Genomic DNA, 19,144 nt, shown 5'->3' with positions numbered 1-19,144 from the left:
CGTGGCCATAATTAATCTCCCTAACCCCACGTTGCTCAACACTTTATACACCCATATCTTCAGATGTTGGCCAAGTCCACCACAACTAATATAGGAGCTCTCCTTCTGATCCCTGTTCCAGTGTAATATTTCAGACTCTAGAATAATCTTCCTTAGATACCATTTTCAATTGTCAACAAGAATACAACAGTGGAATATCTCATGTAATTTACTGAATACTGTACTTAAATAATAGAATGGTTGTATGAGTACTCAAAGTATGGTTTCTACTGAATGTGTATCTCTTCCAAACTATCCTAAGTCAGGGACTGTACAAACCTAGGATGAGTGTTCCTGGATTCTTCTCTCTCCCTAACACCTATATATCCAAACATTCAGCAAGTCTTTTCAGCTCTCATTTCAAAATGTATCTGAATCCAAATACTTCTCACCACCATTACCCCAGTCCAAGCCGCCACCCTTTCTCTCTGGAATGATTGCCCTATTCTCCCTGTTTCCTCTGTGGCAGCCCAATAAATGATTCTCCAACAGCAACCAGAGTGATCCTTGTAAAATGTAATTCAGATCATGCCACTCCAACGCTCAGAATAAAACCCCAACTCTTTGTCATGACCTGCCAGGCACAATAGGAATTGGTTCCCACCATACACTCGGACCTCTCTCTCCCTCCATCATTATCCTCCGGCCACACTGGCCTTCTTACCATTTTTGAACCTACCAAGCCTTTTCACCTCAGGACTTTTGCACTTGCCATTTGTTCTGCCTGGAATACTCTTCCCCAGGATATTCCCATGTCTGCACTTTATTCAGGTCTCTGCCAAAATGTCAACTCTTAAGAGAAGTCATTCATAACCACCACATCCTAAATGACGTTTCTCCCCTCCATCATTCTGTATGCCCATATTTTGCCTTATTTTACTTCACGGGGCCTGAAATTATACTTATTTGTTTGCTTTCCTCCCACTACAAAAAACACGAGCTGTGTAGGAACAGGGATGCTGTCCTGCTCACTGCTCTATCACCAGCAGTTGGAATGGTGCCTCACACATAGAGAACTGCAACACAACTGCATCAATCTTTAGCTGAAAGGAGCCTTCTGATTTACCTTCTATCTTCCTTACAACTGCCTTCTTGTGGGCTTCATTTCCATTGTCTGTCCCTCAACCAACCATCTCAAACATTCCAAAACTGCAGTTACCGTATGTGCTGAGGATTCCAGAATCTGAACTGTATTTCTAGCTCAGGCAGGTCTGTCTTCTGAACTTCAGAGGCATCACCCTTTGAGTATCCCACAGACACCTCCAATTCCAGGTCTGAACTGAACTCATTATTTTTCTCCACAGTTCTATATTTCCTCTATTCATCTTCAGTTCTGCAAGTTAGATACCTCTGAATTATCAGAGAGCTCTTTCTCTCCATATCTCTTCCCACAAAGCCAATCCTGACCATGCCTCCAATCTGTCCATTCCTCTCCCATCCCCAGCTTCACCGTCCTGGTTCAAACCACCAAAAGCTCTCACTTACTTGCATTACTAGGTGTAAGAACCTCTAAATGTATATTCACATCACAGGTGATCTTTCTACAATGGACACCTGATCCTCTCATGCCTGTTTAAAAACTTAATGGTTTCCCATCACCCTTAGCATAAGTCAAATCTGGGAATATAGTTAAGAAGGTCCTTCAAGACCCAACTCATTTCTTCTCCTTCCATTTCCCACCTCCTTCAACTTTATCATTCAAATTCTATGCTCCAGCCACACCGAACCACTGGCAGTTCCTCAAATATGACCATTTCTTGCCTCTATACCTCTGTATGTGCTATGTTCTCTGTACCAAGTGCTCTTCTCCATTTCTGCCTTCTCCTGCCTTCATTCTTTCAGGGAAGAACTTGGCCTAAACATCACTTCCTTCAGGAAGCCTTTCCAGACTGACACCTCCAAGTCTGGGTTAAGGCCCTCTGACTTGCTCCCAGAGCACTCAGTACTTTCTTCATAGAAGCATTTGTACCTCTCTATTATAACTGCCTTTAACAAAGTAAGCCTAAAGACAGAAGCTGTCATTCAAATCGGTAGGCTTATCATCTTTCATAGCACATGCAAAAAACATATATATTTGTCAAATGAATAAGTGAACCTCAAATGGGGGTGTTAGTAATTAAATGTAATTTCCATGAATGCTCCCATTTAGTTATATACACTATTTTAGCTTCTCCATGTTGCTTTATCTCAATATTCATTTTCCCTGTGAAGCTTCCCATGCTTTCTCAAGGCTGTCCCTCCTGGTTTTACACTGAGTGGATACCCCTGGGGAAGCACCTGAGCCATACAGACCCCTCCGTGCTCAGGGCCTCAGAAAAGTGCTGCTCCCACTGGGCAGCCCAATCCCACACCAGCTACACACTTTCCTTTTTTTCTTTCAGGAACATAGGGACACTTGAATATGTGTTAGGGAACAATAAATATGAATAAATGAATTCTCTTAGGGGAAAACTCAATGGATTGATGTAAAAAGAAAAAAAATCCAACAAACCTACCATCTGATTTGATGAAAATTCTTTTAATTCAGAGGTAAAGTTGAATATAGTGAGATTATCAGTTCACTCAGTTTATCTGCATTAACAAGGAATAATGTATAACTCACAGATTTCTATAGCCATGATATTGTACAAACTATTGACATTTGCTTCTAAATAAAAATTATTTTTCGGCCGGGCGCTGTGGCTCACGCCTGTAATCCTAGCTCTTGGGAGGCCGAGGCGGGCGGATTGCTCAAGGTCAGGAGTTCAAAACCAGCCTGAGCAAGAGCGAGACCCCGTCTCTACTATAAATAGAAAGAAATCAATTGGCCAACTGATATATATATAAAAAATTAGCCGGGCATGGTGGCACATGCCTGTAGTCCCAGCTACCAGGGAGGCTGAGGCAGAAGGATCGCTCGAGCCCAGGAGTTTGAGGTTGCTGTGAGCTAGGCTGACGCCACGGCACTCACTCTAGCCTGGGCAACAAAGCGAGACTCTGTCTCAAAAAAAAAAAAAAAAAAAAAAATTATTTTTCATTTTGAAATTCCAGTCCTATAAATATTTTTAATTTTCTTTTATTTTCCTTGTCCTATAAATTTGTCCTAAAGAATACTTTGCAGGTGAGCAAAGGTAAAGAATGTTCATTGCAGTATCTTTTTTAAGATAAGATAATCCAAATGTCCATTGATAGGAGACTGGCTAAATAAATTATGGCATATTAATACAATCAAATATTATGTAGCTACTAAAAAGAATGAAGAGACTTCTCTGGACTAATGCCAAAAGGTATCTAGGACATAAGGTGAAGTGGGAAACAAAACAAAAACAGATTATAAAGTGTAAAGAGTGATCACATTTCAGTTTTTTAAAATGTTCATTTACATGTAGAGAGAAAAAGGCCAACATTTATTGAACATTTACCTTTGCCAGACACTGTTTTAAGTGCTTAACATATATTAACTTATTTAATTCTCAAAACAGCCCTAGGAAGTAGGCATTATTATTATCCTCACTTTACAGGTGAAAAAACAGGTGCAAAGAGGTTAAGTTCTTGTCCAAGGTTGCTACCAAGTGGCAGAGCCATAATTTGTTTCTCAGCAGACTAGCTCCAAAGAGTAGAATAATATAGATTGTTAATGGTGGTTGTACCTCAGGAGGTAGTATTAGATGGGACTTGCATTTTTTTTTTTAAATGTATCTGTAAGGTTTGACTTTGTAAAAATAAATAAATGTTACCTTTTTGGCATACACAAAAGATAAAAAGAAGCAAAAAGTAAAAACTGCTATCGTGTTTACTGACTGGGCATGGAATAAAGAAAGTGATTTCAGGCAAGAGTACTGTGGTATCTCTCATAGCATTCTCTTTTTGCCAGACCCACTGACTATTTTATTTTCTCTTCATAGCATGTCTCTAGAGGAGTCTGTAGGGATTCAATTAACAGTTAGGGAATTGGAGGCTCTTAGAGTTTGAAGCTTTATTGACTGTTGTGCTATAAGTTTCAGAGAAACAAACAACAGGAACTCAACCACATGGTTGAATTTCCACAGTTGACTGGAGGCAGAGGCTTTACTGTTCCTCTTTGATTCAGCCAGGGCCTCTGACAGAGGGGAAGTGGCTATACACATAAGTGCTTCTTTCTTATAAGAGTCAAGGCTGTGTGTGGGGTGGTGGTAATAAAAAAAAGAGTCAAGGCTGTGGACAGAGCCTATCACAGATACTTTCACCCCACCAAAAGGACATTTGAAAGTAAGCCCAAGCTGGCTTTGAAGCCTTGAATGATTTTGTGTTGCTAAGACAATGACCAAAGATAAGGCAAATCAAGCTAGTACCGGATCCCACTCTGATTTTAAGGTAAGGTGTGCCTGACTCTGAGACACAGCATCTGGGGATGCTGTTTCCCTAGTGGACCAATAATGTGACTACCTTTTATTTTATTTTTTTAAATAGTACCTGTGATAGCAAAAAGTAAAAAAATAGTAAAAAGTATCTGTGATAGGCTCTTGTCCCTGATAAAATTAATACATGATTTTAGAAAATAAAACTCAGTAATAACATTACCACTCTGAGATAACTATTAATGTAACAGTTTTGATATTTTGGTACATTTCCCTCTAGTCTTTTTAAAAAAAATATACAGTATGTTATATAAATATATACATATACATTTCAAAATGTGGGCCATACTATATAGGTTTATATCTTTTTTCCCCCATTAACATTATATTGTCAAACATTTTCTCTGACAAAACATTCTTTGAAAACTAATTTTTAGTGACAGAATAATACCTCATCATATGGATGTGACCATCTTTTTTTCATCATTTTTTAAAATTAGCTCTGGGTCTCTTTGCCAGATCTAGAGACAGGAGAACAAGTTAAAGTAAAGGTTCATTTCCGCCTTTCCCTGTTATCTGCAGGATAGTCGGCAGGGCACCACCAGGGGTCAGTGCAGAGCCATCTTCACAGGAGCTGTTACTGTGCATTCCTGCAACATGCCTTGATATGAGAAAATTGGTTATGCAAAAATCCATATTAATAAATTCTGCCTCTTAGATTAGAGGAGGCCTATTCACAGGAGTGGCCAAGTTCCCTTCAAGAGTAGGCTCCCTTAGTACAGATTTCCCAGATTAAAAATGCTCAGATTCCTCTAAATTAATTTATATTCAACATTTCTAAAATAGAGCTATTTTATAAACCAAGGTCTATCAATGCAAGATTTGGTATTAAAGCTGTTCTCAGCTGCTTTGTATGAGATCATTTATGCATTAAATACTTTGCCTCTTTTATAGGTTTGTTAGGAAAATCAAATAACATATGAAAGTATCTTATTAATTATGAAACAGCATATAAACTTTAAGTTGCCTTTGTCTTTTTTTAACGATGAGCTATTCAGATATTTGGATGAGTTATCACCTATAAACACTGAAGAGTCCCAAGTAGTACTGTGATTATAAAATGAGGTGTAAGGGTATATGCAGTGGTGTAATCGTGGATTATTTCATTGGTTTTCTTCCCTGCAGCTCTTGCTCTCCAGTGTTGAAGTCACTGTGGAACTAGTAATCTGTTTTTCCTAGAAGCTGAAGTTATCATTTGTAGTCAATTTGGTTTAGTTCTTTTCCATCCTGATTTACCTGAGGCTCCTTCAGGAAAATTACTCTGAACTCAGAACTGGCTTAAGCAACTTATAAGGAGGTAGATGACAGGGATCAAAAGCCACTCCATGCCTGACATGCTTGACAGGCTCTGGCACAGGGTGTTGGCACTCCTGACCTCTCTAAACCCAGAAGTAACTATTAGAACAAAAGCTACCAAGGCCCCTATCTCCCACCTGGCTAGGCTTCTGACCCAGCCCTTCCATCTTCCTTCTGTTCTGTTTCCTCTCTAGTTCCCAGTGCCCCACCACTTGGCATCAGGGATAAAAAGGAACTAGGGTTGGATGTTCTAAGAACCAGCTTGGTGTAGCCTTTCCTGAGGACAACCCAATCTGCTCATAAGTCCACTCTGACCAATCTCAGAACACACAGGTACCCAGGCAAAGCAGGGCCTAGGGAGTCCCTTATCATTGACACTTGATTTCCTGCTGGGCTAGAGCCTTAAGATCTCTGGTAGAAGGGCACAGAGGCCACACAAAAAGAATAAAAGATGCAGGCACAGTAGCTCACACTGCCCTGGGGAAGCCCCAGTAGAGAGCAGTCCTGGGTCTTCCCTCTGAGGTCCTACATCTTAGTGCAGGATCTAACATAGGGCACCAGCTGAACAGCTTGTGCTCTAGATAAGTACAGTTCCTGGTACATAGTAGGTGTTCCAGAAATACTCATTACATGAATGAACAACAGGTTTAGGCCATAAGACCAGCAATAGGTCTAATGCTTATCTACCACACAGTACCTGGCACAGCTACATTTCTAATGCCAATCAAAAAAACAAACAACAGTGCGATTGAAGTAGTAGAACTAAGTCTAGGGACTTGAAAGTTAATCCAGAGGATCCCAACCATTGGACACAACTCAGGAAAACTCAAGATCCATACAATAGCAATGCAGCAACCAAGATCAATCACTGTTATTATTGAAGAGCAGTTTCTAGTACATAGGGCCTAGGGGCACTTACATTGCCCACAAGGACCAACTACCTGAGATCAGAGTCTGACCAGCTAGGTGGCCCCGCCTTGCATCCAGGAGGGTGTCAGGAGACTCATCTAGAAGGGCACTGAGACACCAGCAGAGCTGGCAAAGAGGTCCTAGGGAAGTATGGGGTTCCCTTGGCCTCAAGGCCACAAGTCCTAGTGGTGGGCCTCCTGACCTGCTGGGTACCCGCCTCCTGCTTTACTCTCAGAGATCACTGCAGAAGCCTGTGTTCCAGAATGGGCTGCCACTTGCCTAGGAAGGAAGCCGGGGGCATGTACGACCCAGTTACTCAATGTTGTCATAGACGTGGATCACATCCTCATAGTTGCTGAGAACCTGGATGAGATGAGCAGCCTGCTCCAGGTCGGGGTCAGCCAGCCGCACCTTTGAGTTGGGGATGAACTCTAGTGTACAGGATACAGAACACAGGCCCAGGGAGTCCAGCTTCTTCCTCACTTGATGCAGTGAAGAAACATCACAAATAAACTAGGGATAAAGGAAAAGTCAGGAGCTGAGGAGCCAGGAGGTAACAAGACAAAGGCAGACAGAATTTGCAAAGTCCTAAATGTAAAAACTACTGTGATGTATCACTGGGTTTGAGCTCTTCACTGGCAGGCACATGTTTTCAATGTTCTGAATCTTTTTTTTTTTTTTTTTTTTTTTTTTGAGACAGAGTCTCACTCTGTTGCCCAGGCTAGACTGAGTGCCGTGGTGTCAGCCTAGCTCACAGCAACCTCAAACTCCTGGGCTCCTACTGCCTCAGCCTCCCAAGTAGCTGGGACTACAGGCATGCGCCACCATGCCCGGCTAATTTTTTGTATATATATTTTTAGTTGGTCAATTAATTTCTTTCTATTTTTAGTAGAGATGGGGTCTCACTCTTGCTCAGGCTGATTTCAAACTCCTGACCTCGAGCGATCCGCCCGCCTCGGCCTCCTAGAGTGCTAGGATTACAGGCGTGAGCCACAGCACCCGGCCTAATGTTCTGAATCTTGCTCACAGTCCTCAGTAGAGTAGGCCCTATCCAGTATTCACTTAATAAATGTTTGTGCGATATGTGAACTCTTTGTCTCACCTCTACCCTGGGGTGCAGGAAGGAAGAAACCAAGAGAGGCATGCCTGAAGGCACCTATTAGGGCCCTCTTGGAAGCCCGCCAAAAGCAAAGGCTTCATACTTACTTTGAAAATGTTATTTTCTTCTTCATCTTCAGTTTCTTTGACATCCTCGGCTCCTGCTTCAATTGCCAGCTCCAGGGCACGCTCTAGGTTCACAGTTTTCTTCTCTTTGTCTTCCACTCCAACCATAATCACCCCCTTTTTGTCAAAGGAGTGACGAGCTCCTTCAGTCATCATTCCCCTGACAGGGAAGAAAATGGGCTGGAATGAGTGAATGCCTTAGACACCCAGGCTCCATAAAGCACAGCAGTCTAATGCTGTGTCTTTCCCACTCAGACTACAGACCACACACAGACACGGAGTGGCTCCACTCCGTAAGGAGAAGATGCAGCTGTTGCTAGGTAAGGGAACAGTCCAAGAATGGCCTCATCCTCTATTTTCTGCCCTGATTAGAGTTTGGAGAATGCAAAAACTTTGCTCATCATTGCCTGTGCCATTAAGACTCCAGTCCTGGTGGAACATTTTAAGACCTGGGTATTGTATGGATACAGATCAGATAATGGGACAAAGATCCTCTCCTACACCTGATGAACAAGTCTTTTGGATCCTGCATAGTATAGAACACTTTAAGGGGAAATCAATTCACTAATTGGATTCTGCTACAGAGGAAGTATGCTTAAAACCTAAAACATGGCTGGGCATGATGGCTCATGCCTATAATCCCAGCACTTTGGGAGGCCAAGGTAGGAGGATTGCTTAAGGCCAAGAGTTCAAGACCAGCCTGGGCAACACAGTGAGACCCAGTGTCTCACTAAAAATAAAGTAATAATAATAATGATAATACAACTATTATGTACCCCCCCCAAATTTTTTTTAATGCAAAAAAAAAAAGACACCCAAAATTTGAACCACCACCAGGGATCAAGAGTACTTGCCTAAAGGCTCTGTCCCCTTCCACAACCCCCCTAGAAACACACCTACCCATTTTTGTTCAGGATTTGTCTAATGTCCGACTGACACTTGGAGCTACTGTTAGACAACGCCTCAATGAGCAGAGAAGAGCCACCAGGGCCTCGACCCTCATATAGCAAATGTATGTCCTTAGTTTTCTGTAATAAACAACACAAGTACACATTCATGTTTCCCAATTCCCTCCCACATGTCAGCCTGGAACCACACGTACCACAAAGTTGACTCTGTGGGATAGGCTCTCTAGGCTAGATCCTGAGCTCTTAAGTCTTTATTTTTGTCCCTGCCCTCTAAGAAGAGACCCTTGGGACCAACTTTTGAAGTAACTGGAAGTACTACCCCTACTTGGAAGGGAGTCTATCTGCCTAGTCCTTCCCAATCAATCAGTCATCTCCCAGGTTTGCTTCCTTCTCTGCCCCACAGAATCCAACATTCATCCCCCAGCCACTCCCACCAAGACTCATCCTCCTACACCCACATCCTGCAGGAAACTCTTGTGAAGTTTCAATGCTCCTCACCTGGGTTGCTGAGTACTGCTGTGAAAAATCACACACCTGGGCCTTGTCATAAGAACTGCCCAAAAACGCGTGGTCTCAAAATCCAAACAATCCAGAACTCTAGTGACCACTTTCATTTGGACCTTCTCCATCCCTTCTCATCCCTTGTCCATATATCTGATCTTCACCACTCTCTCAAAGTACCCTGTCCTGCACCCTTCCAGGAACTCTCAACTAATAACTTCTCCCTTCCTCTTTCACAAAGGAAATAAAGGGCCACTAGATGGGGGGAAAATACTCTATCTCCACCACGTTATCTGCACCAGAGCCTACAGGAAGGCAGTAATATAATGGTGAGAGCACAGGCTCTCAAGTACATCTAGTTTCAAGTCTGTTATTTTCTGTGTGACCTGAGTCAAGTCACCTAATCTCTCTGTGCCTCAGTTGTTTAAGGTTGTTTTGAGGACTGTGAGATAACCCATACAGGGTTCTTATCAAAGTGCTTGGCCTGCAATATGAATTCAATACCTATTAGCTATTAAGACTATTATTACTTCCTCAGATCCTTCCTACTTGTCCAGGAGGAAAAGATGTCCCCTCACCTGGCCCTACATCCCTGATCTCCCACTATCACAATCCCCCTCCCTCTCCCTTTCTACTGGCTTTTCTTCCTTAGGGCATAAACATCTGAAAAAGAAAAACAAACCCTTCCTCAACCTAACATCAGGGCCTCCCCAACACTGTACCCCTTTTTTCTACCTCATCTCCTCCCAACTTGGCTAAACAGTCCCAGGCTGTATGGTTCTGTACACTGTGCAGCCTATTCCCAATTACGCTCCTACAACCAATGGCCAAGGACAGAGAGCCCCGAGAAACCTCTGGATTGAGGGTATCAACCACATTGCTACCCTTCTCTCTGAAAATTTAAGGAGTTGTTTGGTGGCCTTCCATACATGAACCCCATGCGGGCTGTGATCAGTAACAAGCATGTCAAACAGGACACACCTCCATTTTCAGCGCTGCCTCAATTGTTGACTTGGGCATGTGCTTGCTGCGACACACCTCTAAGATGTTGGCCAGGTTGCTGTTGAGCTCAGGGTTGGGGCCTCCCTCTGAGATAAAGAGAAAAGAGTGAGTGAAGACATCTCATTACAGCATGGGAGAAAAAAGATTTCCAGTACCCTCTCCCTAAACTGAAACAGTGGCAAGTCACCACTTAGCCCTTGGTTAGTTTAGAACATTTTATTCAGTGTTTAAATGGGATATAGAGGGGAAGTATTTTGGAAAAAAGGTTTGTAATTCACTCTGTCTTTAGGGATAGTTATCCTGCTATGTTTCAGCGAACTATACTTTGTGTTAGATGAAGAGGTAAGGGACCTAGATGGTAACAACATCTATTGGACTTCTTACTACCCCTTGCTCTTACTCTGTTATTTTGTGCATAAGTACTGAAATGTTCACATGGCATTGTAATCATGCTCACTATCTCTGATGGTAGAGGCTGTATCTCATCATCTTTGTATTACCAGTGCCTGCCACAAAATAAAGACTTGATAGTGTTGAACTTAATATCAAAAATTTAGAAGAGCCGGGCGCGGTGGCTCACGCCTGTAATCCTAGCTCTCTGGGAGGCCGAGGCGGGCGGATTGCTCGAGGTCAGGAGTTCGAAACCAGCCTGAGCAAGAGCGAGACCCCGTCTCTACTATAAATAGAAATAAATTAATTGGCCAACTAATATATATATATATACAAAAAATTAGCCGGGCATAGTGGCGAATGCCTGTAGTCCCAGCTACTCGGGAGGCTGAGGCAGAGGATTGCCTGAGCCCAGGAGTTTGAGGTTGCTGTGAGCTAGGCTGACGCCATGCACTCACTCTAGCCTGGGCAACACAGTGAGACTCTGTCCCCCCCAAAAAAAAAAAATTTAGAAGAAACAAGCACCACATATACTCACCAGCAAATTGGTATTAACGGATCAACACCTCAGTGGACATATAGGAATAACATTTATCGGGTGTCGGGCAGGTGGGAGGGGGGAGGAGGGGATGGGTACATACAAACACAATGAGTGAGATGTGCAATGTTTGGGGGATGGTCATGCTTGAGGATCTGTCTCGAGGGGGGAGGGAGGGCATGGGCAATATACGTAACCTTAACACTTGTACCTCCATAATACGCTAAAATAAAAAAAAATTTTAAAAAGAAACATAAAAATTTAGAAGAAAAAGAACCTGACGGTCAGGCATACATTGACCAGGCATACATTGGAAAGGTAAATTAATATTAATTGAGTGCCTCTTATGTGTCATAAACTACCTCAAGGTGGGCATTATCCCTGTTTTACAGAAAAGGAAGCTGAAACTCATCACCACTTGCTCAAGGTCGTAAGTTAGTCAGTGACAGAAACCAAGTCTTCCAGACTCCAAAGTCCATACTTTTTACAGGACTTTTTCTCTACTACTACACATGACTGGTACTGAATAGAAAAAAAAGCAAGAAAAGACATGGTTGCAAACCAACCTGATAAGGAAATGTGCTCAAGAAACCCTAATGAGGCAAACTGAGGCCTAGGCAAGTAATAGCTTTATTCAGCCTATATCCTCCTAGAGGAAACTTCAGAGGGTTGTCTCTTCAGGAGAGACACACATCTGACCCGGCTCTGTGGATCTGTTTCTATTAAGTACCCAGCTACAGACTAGGATGAAATTGAATCATTGTTACCATCTTATTTTCTCAAGAGCAGCTCCCTGTCTGACAAGCTGGCAGAGACACTCAGTGTCTGGAAAGGTGAGTGGGGACATTCAATGTATGTAGGTGTTCTGAGGGTTTATGAAGTGGGCAACAGTGGGTACTGGGGAAGGAAAGAAAATAGCCCAGTTCTGGGAGGCAACCGAGGCCTTGGGCACGGAGAGGGCAGCGGCGGCCAGCGATGGGTGACCGTCAGGTTCTCACCTTTGACCGCCAGGCGGATGTTCAAACAGAGTTTGGAGAAGATGCGACTCCTTTCGGTGTCTTTGGGCCCCTTGATGTGCCTGACTTTGGACCACTTATTGTGCCCGGCTGGAGCCACCGCGGTGAGGTGCAGCGTCCTGCCAGGAGCTGAGCCGCAGCCCAGGGGATCGGGCTGGAAGGGCTGGGGGGCGCGTGGAGGAGCCGCCCGGACAGCGGGGCCTTGTGCCCACAAGCATCGGGCACCGGCCCTGCTCAGGCTGGCGGCGGCCCAAGCAGCAGCCATTGGCTCCGATCCTGGGCTGCACCGCTGGAACAAACTCGTCGGGACCCCGCAGCCGCCTCTGCCACTCACCAGAGACACAAAGGGGCAGGCCCTGCCGGAGGAGCAGCCCACCCGCGAATGACCCTTCACCGTCCCCACGACAGCCGGAAGTGGGGGCCCTCAATGGCGTAGCACACTTCCTTTGCCGGGTTCATTCCAAAAACATGTCCCCACAGCCCACAAAGTCCGTTCCGCAGCTGGATCGGACTCGCTCCTGTCCTGCCCTTGTGCCAAGCGCTACAGAGGAGGCGTGACCTGCTGTACTAGCCCTCCTTGCTAGTCCGACGCTTGCCTAGGGAGCGTCGGACTTTATTTCCCATCATGAGCTATTAATAGTAAGATACACCTGAGTTATGAAACTGATTTTTGCTTCCAAATTGCTGTCTAAATTTGAGCAGGTCCAGAATGATAAATGTTTTGTTGTTGTAAAGGAATATGTAGTTCAACTGCCTTGTGTTACAGATAAAGAAACAGCTGCCAAAGAAGTGATTTGCCCAGTCATTTAATCTCTCTGAACTTCTTCCCTATCTATAAACAAGGATGTTACTACTTGCTTTACCAACATAGGAAGATTGAAAACACAAAATGAGCCCTTGAAGCTTTCAAGCAATAAAGTCTAACATAAATAGCCACAAGTGATCATAGTGATTAATCCCCTAAATGCAAGACATAACTATGGGACAGATTCAGATGAGTCACAGGCCACTGGGAGAGGGAGAATGACCAGGTGAACTTTTTGAAGCCAAATTCCCATCTTCGTTTTCCCTCTTCTCTCCTGAAAAAGAAAACCGAAGCCATTAGGAGAAGATGGAGAAGAAAGAAAGAAGTGGCAGCTGCTAAAAAACTTTGTAGTGGCTCCCATGCTGTTGAGATTAAGTCTAAAGGGCTTGGTCTGTTAGGCAGAGAAATAAGGCAAGTGTGAAGCTTAAACTTGTGCCCTCAGAAGTTAACTGGGTGGGTTCAAACCCTAGTTGTTCCATTTATCAGTGTAACCTTGGCCTTTACTTTCCTATATTTGTTTCCTCACCTGTAGAGTGGCCTTTGAGGATTAAGTGGGATAATGGATGCAAAGCACACAGGCATACATAGGTTTTATGTATTTTGTTATTTAAGAACCTCCATAATCTCAGATCTACTCATTTTCCAGTCTCATGTACTGATGCTACACTCCTGTGGGAGAGAATTACTCACTGTACCCTGAGTACAACCTCTTTATCATCTTTTGCTTCTTGCTGTTTGGAGTGTCCTTCACTGTCTCACTGGTGAAATCTTTATCATGCTTCAAATGGAACCTTCTTACAGTCCTCCTTTTGAATGTTTAGCTGTATGTAATTAGAAGTTCATTTATGAATTTTTATTATTATCTATTACTTAGTGATGAACCCAGCACTCACCTCCTTGTACTATGCAGATTAGAAACACCAGATTGCTCCTACTATTTCTCTCAATTCCTGTATAAAGCACAAAACTGTGTCTTTTCTGGCCTGTTTCATATTACTTCATCTGGCTAATTTTTGTTTTTCCTTTAAGATTAAGCTCAGGCATCATTTCCCACCAGAGGGAAACATCTCCAATGTCCCCATTTGAGCTCAGGTGCCCTTCATATAACCTTTCATATATGTTTGTACCTTAGCACTTACCTTTTTTTTTTTTTTTTGAGACAGAGTCTCGCTTTGTTGTCCAGGCTAGAATGAGTGCCGTGGCATCAGCCTAGCTCACAGCAACCTCAAACTCCTGGGCTCAAGCAATCCTCCTGCCTCAGCCTCCCGAGTAGCTGGGACTACAGGCATGCGCCACCATGCCCGGCTAATTTTTTCTATATATATTAGTTGGCCAATTAATTTCTTTCTATTTATAGTAGAGACGAGGTCTCGCTCTTGCTCAGGCTGGTTTCGAACTCCTGACCTCGAGCAATCCGCCCGCCTCGGCCTCCCAGAGAGCTAGGATTACAGGCGTGAACCACCTCGCCCGGCCTTACCTTTTTTTTTTTTTTTTTTTTTTTATCAAAATGTTTGTCTCTGCCATGATACTGAAATTTTTCAGAGCAGAGCTGTACTTCCTGTGCCCAACACAGTTCTTGTTTGTTTTTCTAAATAACAGCTTCATTGAGATTTTATATGTCACACAGGTCACCAATTTAAAATATACAGTATTTTTTTTAGAATATTCACAGAGTTGTACAGCCATCACCACAATCGATTCTACATTTTCATCATCCCCAAAAGAAGCCCTGTAAATATTAGCAGTCACTCCCCATTTCCCTCAATTCCCAAAGGCAACCACCTATTTACTTTGTCTCTATGGGTTTGCCTCTTCTGGACATTTCATATTTATGGAATCATGCACTACATAGTCCTTTGTGACTGGCTTCTTTCACTTAGCATGTTTTCAGGATTCATCCATATTGTAGCATGTATCCATATTTCATTCCATTGCCAAATAACAGTCCATTGTATCAATATGCCACATTTTATTTATCCATTCATCAGTTGATGGACAGTTGGGGTTGTTTCCACCTTCTATTATGAATAATGATGCTATGAACATTCATGTACATGTCTTTGTGTGCACATGTTTTCACTTCCCTTGGTTATATACCTAAAAGTGGAATCACTGGGTCACATCATAACTATTCTATTTAACCTTTTGAGAAACTGCTAGATAGTCTTCTGAAATGGTCACATCATTTTACAGTCCCACCAGCAATGTATGAAGGTTCAATTTCTCTGCATCTTTACTAAATCTGTGTTTGTGTGTATTTTTTTAAGAGACAGGGTCTCATTGTACCATCCAGGCTGGTCATGAACCTCTCATCTCAAGTGATCCTCCCACCTCAGCCTCCTGAGTAGCTGAGACTGCAGGTGTGTGCCACCACACCCATCTTAAATTTATTATCTGTTTTTGACTATATCTATAGCCATCCTAGTGGGTGAGAAGTGGTATTTCATCATTTTGATTGTATTTTCCTCTAAATAATAATATATATATATTTTTGAGACAGAGTCTCACTTTGTTACCCAGGCTAGAGTGCCGTGGTGGCAGCCTAGCTCACAGCAACCTCAAACTCCTGGGCTCAAGCAATCCTACTGCCTCAGTCTCCCAAGTTGCTGGAACTACAGGCATGCGCCACCATGCCCGGCTAATTTTTTATATATATACTTTTAGTTGTCCAGCTGATTTCTATTTTTTTTTTAGTAGAGACAGGGTCTTGCTCTTGCTCAGGCTGGTCTCAAACTCCTGAGCTCCAAAGATACGCCCACCTTGGCCTCCCAGAGTGCTAGGATTACAGGCATGAGCCATTAAATTAATAATATTAAACATCTTTTCATGTGCTTCCTAGCCATTCATATATAGTATTACTTTGGTAGTTTATTATAGGCCAGGCGCAGTGGCTCACGCCTGTAATCCTAGCACTCTGGGAGGCCGAGGTGGGCAGATGGCTCAAGGTCAGGAGTTCAAAACCAGCCTGAGCAAGAAGGAGACCCCTGTCTCTACTAAAAATAGAAATAAATTAATTGGACAACTAAAAATATATAGAAAAAAAATTAGCCAGGCATGGTGGTGCATGCCTGTAGTCTCAGCTACTTGGGAGGCTGAGGCAGAAGGATTGCTTGAGCCCAGGAGTTTGAGGTTGCTGTGAGCTAGGCTGATGCCATGGCACTATAGCTGGGCAACAGAGTGAGACTCTCTCAAAAAAAAAAAAATATATATATATATATATATATAGTTTATTATAAATGTTACCTTGAGTAACAAAAAGCTAGTTAATGGGACTTATAATCATAAATAAGTATAGAGGCCAAAACAAGGTTTGAGATTGCCCTAGTCCAATCAGCCTAAACCCACCAGGGGCAAAACTATGGTCCAACAAAGTCAGGCTTGTTGGCTCACCACAAGGAGACTGCAGACCGGGCAAGGTGGCTCACGCCTGTAATCCTAGCACTGGGAGGCCAATGTGGGCTGATTGCTCGAGGTCAGGAGTTCGAAACCAACCTGAGCAAGAGCGAGACCCCGTCTCTACTATAAATAGAAATAAATTAATTGGCCAACTAATATATATAGGAAAAAATTAGCTGGGCATGGTGGCACATAACTGTAGTCCCAGCTACTCAGGAGGCTGAGGCAGCAGGATTGCTTGAGCCCAGGAGTTTGAGGTTGCTGTGAGCTAGGCTGACGCCACGGCACTCACTCTAGCCTGGGCAACAAAGTGAGACTCTGTCTCAAAAAAAACCAAAAAAAAAAAAAAAAAAAAAAAAAAAAAACAAGGAGACTGCATACCACAGGAATGGTAAGGTGTCTCACCAAAGGAAAGATGGTCATAGGTGAAATTGAAGTGAAACAGAGTTTGATAGGCTCAAGGGAACACAGGTGAAAAAAGGATCAACATCAGCTCTGGACAGCAAAGTGGACCCAGGGAATTAGTTCCTCTGGAAGTGCAAAGTTAATATAAATGTGGAATGTTGTGTTTAGAAACCCTAGCGTTGAAGCTGTATACTGGGTTGGAAATCAAGGCTGCTTCTCTATGTCAAAGTGACTTAGCTCCTCTAAGCAAAACTGTAAGACTTCATTCCCACTGATACGATTTCACACAGTAAACTTTGTCAGCATATGATTTTAGAGAACAAAGTTTCTCATGAATTAAAAAAAAAAGTCCATCTTGTGGAGAGACGAAGACTGAGCGGTTGCGGCTGTGTTGTCGACTTTGAGCAGCACTCAGCTTCTGCACGTAGAACCCGGGATTAAGAGATTCAGAATTGAATCTCTTCTCCCTCCCCCCTCCTGTGAGATTTTTTTGATCTTCAGCTACATTTTTCGGCTTCGTGAGGAACCTTATCATCAAACGCAACGGCTAGCAATGTCACCAACAAGACAGATCCTCGCTCCGTGAACTCCCGTGTATTCATTGGGAATCTCAACACTTTTGTGGTCAAGAAGTCTGATGTGGAGGCAATCTTCTCGAAATATGGCAAAATTGTGGGTTGTTCTGTTCATAAAGGTTTTGCCTTCGTTCAGTATGTTAATGGGCAAAATGCCCGGGCTGCTGTAGCAGGAGAGGATGGCAGAATAATTGCTGGCCCAGTTTTAGATATTAATCTGGCTGCAGAGCCAAAAGTGAATCGAGGAAAAGCAGGTGTGAAATGATCTGCAGCGGAAATGTACGGCTCCTCTTTTGACTTGGACTATGACTTTCAACAGGATTATTATGACAGGATGTACAGTTACCCAGCACGTGTTCCTCCTCTTCCTCCTATTGCTTGGGCTGTGGTGCCCTCAAAACGCCAGCGTGTATCAGGAAACACCTCACGAAGGGGGAAAAGTGGCTTCAATTCTAAGAGTGGACAGCGGAGTTCTTCTTCCAAGTCTGGAAAGTTGAAAGGAGATGACCTTCAGGCCATTAAGAAGGAATTGACTCAGATAAAACAAAAAGTGGATTCTCTACTGGAAAACCTGGAAAAACGTGAAAAGGAACAGAGCAAACAAGCAGTAGAGATGAAGAATGATAAGTCAGAAGAGGGGCAGAGCAGCAGCTCCCAGAAGAAAGATGAGACTAATGTGAAGATGGAGTCTGAGGGGGGTGCAGATGACTCTACTGAGGAGGGGGACCTACTGGATGATGATGATAATGAAGATGGGGGGATGACCAGCTGGAGTTGATCAAGGATGATGAAAAAGAGGCTGAGGAAGGAGAGGATGACAGAGACGGTGCCAATGGTGAGGATGACTCTTAAGCACATAGTGGGGTTTAGAAATCTTATCCCATTATTTCTTTACCTAGGCGCTTGTCTAAGATCAAAATTTTCACCAGATCCTCTCCCCTAGTATCTTCAGCACATGCTCACTGTTCTCCCCATCCTTGTCCTTCCCACGTTCATTAATTCATATTGCCCTGCGCCTAGTCCCATTTTCACTTCCTTTGATGCTCCTAGTAGTTAAGTCTTACCCTGTAACTTTTTGCTTTTAATTTTGATACCTCTTTGACTTAACAATAAAAAGGATGTATGGTTTTTATCAGCTGTCTCCAAAATAATCTCTTGTTATGCAGGGAGTACAGTTCTTTCCATTCATACATGAGCTAAGTAGTTGCTTCCCTAACTGCAAAGGCAATCTCATTTAGTTAGTAGCATCTGAGAGCAGCTTTGAGTTAGAAGTGATGTATGTTATACCCCACATAAGAGTGCTATGTGGGGGCAGTTCAACACAAATGTAACAATGTATTTTTGTGAATGAGAGTTGGCATGTCAAATGCATCCTCTAGAAAAATTAGTATAATAGTCTTAAGATTGGTTTTCTAAAGTTGATACTGTGGGTTATTTTTGTGAACAGCCTGATGTTTGGGACGTTTTTCCTCAAAATAAACAAGTCCTTATTAAACCAGGGGAAAAAAAAAAGTCACTCAGAGAAGGGAGTTGTTATGACACTTTAAGTTACAGCGTGTTCTTGGAAAAAATATTATATTCTGTTAATGGTGCAGCTGGTTTTATCTATGTCTCCCAGTATGTGATGAATGGCGGGGCAGATTTTTACTTTCTCAGCCTGAGCTAATAGTTACTTTCTCAAGATAAATTCACAGGTGACTGAATTATCTCTAGAGAACTGGTTGTCAGAGTCATTGAAATCACTTAACTAACAAGCCTTGGAAG

The 19,144-nt window shown here is 43.0% G+C and overlaps 1 protein-coding gene and 1 pseudogene across 1 annotated transcript; one reads left to right on the top strand and one right to left on the bottom strand.

Annotated features, from left to right (window-relative positions):
• Positions 1-3,349: 3,349 nt before the first annotated feature.
• TACO1 (translational activator of cytochrome c oxidase I) lies at positions 3,350-12,636 on the bottom strand. Its single transcript, XM_075994670.1, has 5 exons — positions 12,182-12,636; positions 10,235-10,341; positions 8,745-8,872; positions 7,827-8,004; positions 3,350-7,133 (listed from the first exon to the last, which is right to left on the bottom strand). The coding sequence occupies exons 1-5, from the start codon at positions 12,462-12,464 to the stop codon at positions 6,933-6,935; spliced, it is 897 nt and encodes a 298-aa protein (XP_075850785.1). The 5' UTR covers positions 12,465-12,636; the 3' UTR covers positions 3,350-6,932.
• Positions 12,637-17,213: 4,577 nt separating this feature from the next.
• LOC105861702 (heterogeneous nuclear ribonucleoproteins C1/C2 pseudogene) lies at positions 17,214-18,512 on the top strand (annotated as a pseudogene).
• Positions 18,513-19,144: the final 632 nt, after the last annotated feature.

This window comes from Microcebus murinus, chromosome 18 (genome assembly GCF_040939455.1).
Source record: "Microcebus murinus isolate Inina chromosome 18, M.murinus_Inina_mat1.0, whole genome shotgun sequence".
Classification (NCBI taxonomy): domain Eukaryota; kingdom Metazoa; phylum Chordata; class Mammalia; order Primates; family Cheirogaleidae; genus Microcebus; species Microcebus murinus.
The sequence above is the reverse complement of the archived record's forward strand: the minus strand, read 5'-3'. Positions and strand labels throughout refer to the sequence as shown.

What these genes read in the sequence shown, in the direction of transcription:
- TACO1 (XM_075994670.1), bottom strand. Translation starts at nt 12,464, where the DNA reads ATGGCTGCTGCTTGGGCCGCCGCCAGCCTGAGCAGGGCCGGTGCCCGA. An exon ending in CATCCGCCTGGCGGTCAAAG is followed by an intron (nt 10,342 to 12,181) that starts GTGAGAACCTGA and finishes TCTTTATCTCAG; the next exon opens with AGGGAGGCCCCAACCCTGAG. An exon ending in AGGCAGCGCTGAAAATGGAG is followed by an intron (nt 8,873 to 10,234) that starts GTGTGTCCTGTT and finishes TGTTTATTACAG; the next exon opens with AAAACTAAGGACATACATTT.